Source organism: Wasmannia auropunctata, unplaced genomic scaffold (genome assembly GCF_000956235.1).
Source record: "Wasmannia auropunctata unplaced genomic scaffold, wasmannia.A_1.0 LD336074.1, whole genome shotgun sequence".
NCBI lineage: Eukaryota > Metazoa > Arthropoda > Insecta > Hymenoptera > Formicidae > Wasmannia > Wasmannia auropunctata.
This window is the reverse complement of record NW_012026816.1, coordinates 3072844-3076414: the sequence shown is the minus strand read 5'-3', so window position 1 is coordinate 3076414 and position 3571 is coordinate 3072844. Positions and strand designations below refer to the sequence as shown.

The 3571-nt window shown below is 37.2% G+C and overlaps 1 protein-coding gene across 1 annotated transcript in view; it reads right to left on the bottom strand.

The window, feature by feature from the left end:
• The window catches only part of LOC105449746 (cleavage and polyadenylation specificity factor subunit 1-like), a 3461-nt gene extending 226 nt beyond the window's left edge, over positions 1-3235 (bottom strand). Inside the window, exons 1-9 of the mRNA XM_011689129.1 lie at positions 2910-3235; positions 2601-2815; positions 2065-2375; positions 1720-1970; positions 1439-1620; positions 1030-1314; positions 759-932; positions 315-449; positions 71-220 (exon numbers count right to left, since the gene is read on the bottom strand). Coding sequence (XP_011687431.1) covers positions 71-220; positions 315-449; positions 759-932; positions 1030-1314; positions 1439-1620; positions 1720-1970; positions 2065-2375; positions 2601-2815; positions 2910-3078 — 1872 coding nt within the window. The 5' untranslated portion in view covers positions 3079-3235. The remainder of the gene's footprint in view (positions 1-70; positions 221-314; positions 450-758; positions 933-1029; positions 1315-1438; positions 1621-1719; positions 1971-2064; positions 2376-2600; positions 2816-2909) is intronic.
• Between the last annotated feature and the right edge of the window lie 336 nt (positions 3236-3571).

The following is a 3571-nucleotide window of genomic DNA, read 5'->3' as shown; positions in this document are numbered from 1 at the left end:
TAAAAAAAATTATGAAAAGCAAAAATCGCACAAATAAAATCAATAAATATTTAAAAGTTAACATAAATACCTGTTCAATGCCTTGCAAAAGACGCACTCCCATTTGAGTAACTTGTACAATGTATCGGTTAGCACCAAGATTACCAGCAAATACTGTACTCCCCTGTGTACTAAATCCACTCTGGTCTACCTCATTAATCTCTTGACCGGTTTGCAAAACCTGTAAATCAATTGTAAATAAATTGAATTATGAATCAATTAATGATCATCTGAAATATATAAAGCGTCATTTAAATATGTTAAAAATATTATACCATAGTCGAATCTTCTTGGCTTAATATTAAGAAAGCATGAGATCCTTCTGCTTCCGTTCTGATTTCATCGTTGTTTAATATGCCAATGACAGTCCACATATCTTCACAGCCAGGCAACTCAAATGTTGTCACAACCTATTTTTTTTAATCAGAAATTTATCAGAAGACATTTATAAACGTAGCATTGTATAATTTGCAAGTTTAATTTTAATAATAATCAAAAACTTTCTGATTGATCTAGAATGGTTTTTTTTTTTAATGTAAACAAGTATAAATTCTATACAAATCAATAATTGTTTTTCTCCCAATTAAAGCAACATGATTAGCTTTGTCTACACAAAATATTCATGAGACTTAAAAGAAAGTATAAAATAAAATTAATTTTACCACGGCAATGTATTAAAATAAAGAATATTGTATACGTGAACATGTTGTATCATTTACCTGCGGACGTATAGAACGTTGCAGTACGCAGAGTGCACCATTCTTTCCATATCCGGACGTTGTAACAAGTTCTACATCGGGATCTTGATTCTGTAGAAATTCTTCCGACAGAAAGGCTGGTTCCCCCATGGAAATATTTCCACACGGACCTATGTTCAATAAACTATCACATACCTACAAGCCAAAAATTAATTGCAAATAAAAATAGCACAAAATAAACAATTAAAATTAAAATATAACAGAGGATACATATAGGAAAAGCTGCTGATACCTCAAAAATATACGAAGTGATCTGAATGGATGTATGAGTTTCACTGCCATACACTTCTAGTTCTTCTGGATCTTTGATATCCAATACATCCGATGCCATCCAATCACCAAGAAAGTCTTGCTTCGCTTTCTTGGCCGGAGTCTCTTCGCTTTCATTTTCTTCAATGGTAATCTCACTATCGTTCAGATTTTTCAAAGTTTCCGGCTCCTTCTCCGTAAATCGTAAGAGTAACGAATTACCAAGTCGAGAGCCGAGGAAAAGATAATTATCCTCACACATGCATACCTAAAATATAACGAGTACACAACATAAGCATATGCCGTCGAAAAAATACATATTTACTATCATATATATATATGTATATATATATATATAATATTAATATTAAAAATCAAGTACGAATGCTTACACATGATGTTAACACACTAGCAGCAGCCTTGTCAAAGTGAAATCCACGCACAGATCGCATACTGTCGGCAAAGAGGGACAAAACGTAGAGCTCTCCACTTTTCAAAGAAATAACTAAACGATCTGCAGATATAAATGCCACCTGGGCTCCTTCTAAACTCATCTTCACTCCTTCCTGCGGCTCTGCAAAAATGACAAGTAACAAATACATTTAATAATTAATATACATGGACATTACAAATTGTATTATAATATTATAACACCAATAGAAATTACACTTACTTAATGGAAAATTTGTACTTGTATCTGCTAAACTGTTAAGTGACACTCCATAAGGTGGTATGCTTTGATTCAAATAAATAAGCGAGTTGACTGCCATTATCAGGGTGCCACCCAGTGGCTTCTTCACAGGTACAGCTTGGTAGCAGTCGAATGGCAAATTTGAGACAGACCAAATGATAGGATGAACCCTTTGCTGAATATTTAAAGATATGGCGACCATTGCACAAGTATCCTGTCTTACCGCAATACGCCTGTATACACAGATCACAACAGTTCATGTTTTTTTTTTATTAATGAATGTATAATTTTTCTTATGTACTTCATAAATATGAAACTAATCCTTACCCTGAAAATGTTCTCACTGGTTCGTACAAAATTAATAACGTAGGTTCGTAATATCCATGCAGAAACTGTAAGTCTATTACATTATCCATCTTCTCCTCCAGTGTTTTCAATACTATCATATATGAGGATAATATCGGAGTCTTATTGGAAGATGTTAATTTCGTAGTGTCAAGTAAGTCACCATCGTCGAGGCTGGGATCCTTACGAAAGGGTAACACAACCAGTTTTCTACCAAATATCAGCATTACCGCGCATCTTCCCTCAGGATCCACTCTTACTATCGGTATATGATGATGATTTGTCCATCCATCCTAGTCAATTAAAATATAACTTGAAAATTTGCTAAGAATACAATTGGGGATAAAAACAAAGTATTTGAAACACGAATTTAATAACTGAGGATAAACAAATTTTAATATTGCATTGTTTCTTGCAAAAATAAACAGAAAACTTTCAAACAAGAATGACAGTTCTAAAAACGAAGTTTAGTCCTTTAGAATTGGAAGCTTGTAGCTCCTTCTCATAAAAATTGCAACCTTTATCTCTTCCTCTTCAAAGTAATGCAACGACACAGTTCTCAGGTCGTGAATGTCCTGATCGTATTCGACGACGGACAGTTTCGCGTCGCGGAAGCTGAGCAGCAGAGAGTCCCTTTGTGAGCCGATAAGATGAACAGACTGCATGGACATGATGTTCCCGTGCAAGGTGTACTGCGCCAGGCATTCCAGCTTCATTTTAGGGGGACGTGTTTCTGCACAGAGAGAATAATATATACGCATGTTCTTTCAGCTTATATGTATATTCGATTAAGTAGTGTGTGAGAAAGTTGAAATAAAAGGGTGTACCTGTGTATTTCTCCCTCCTTGTCATGTCGACGTCGGGAATCAAACGGAACACCCGTATAATATTCGCGCCGGCAACAACGAGGCATTTCTCGGTGCGGTTAAAAAAGTGGCATGTGATCGCGTGCTCGACTCCCGTTGCGGGATGGGTACTTTTGCATATAGAATACATGATCTCGAATGTCAGCAAACGTCACGCAAATTGTCACGGATATATTCTGTCGTATCTTGAAATAATGTTTATTTTTCGGCGGACGGATCTAGCTGTACCGCTGTAGGAGCCTAGGACTCTTGGGAGATAACCTCTAATCTGCTTTCGCTCTGACGCAGGACGCTTTGACCAGAGAGTAAAAGGATCCTGACTCCTGAGAGCGCCTCTATGTCCACAAAACGTGGATATTCAACTACGCAGCCAATGTCCACGATCTTGTCGGTAATGTCCACGATCTTTTGGTGGTGATCCGTGCTACGTCCACGTGGTTGTGTTCCGTGCTATGTGAAGGAATGTAAGTAGGTTAGTTAGACAAGGACGAACATCAATCTCGATCCTCCTTGTCTCACCACCACCGAACAAACACGGAGCTAGAGCGGCGAGTTTGTATCTCACGGACACATTCCCCCCTCACCCGCGTACGGTGTTTTTAGTCCCGCTGCGTTCCAAAAAT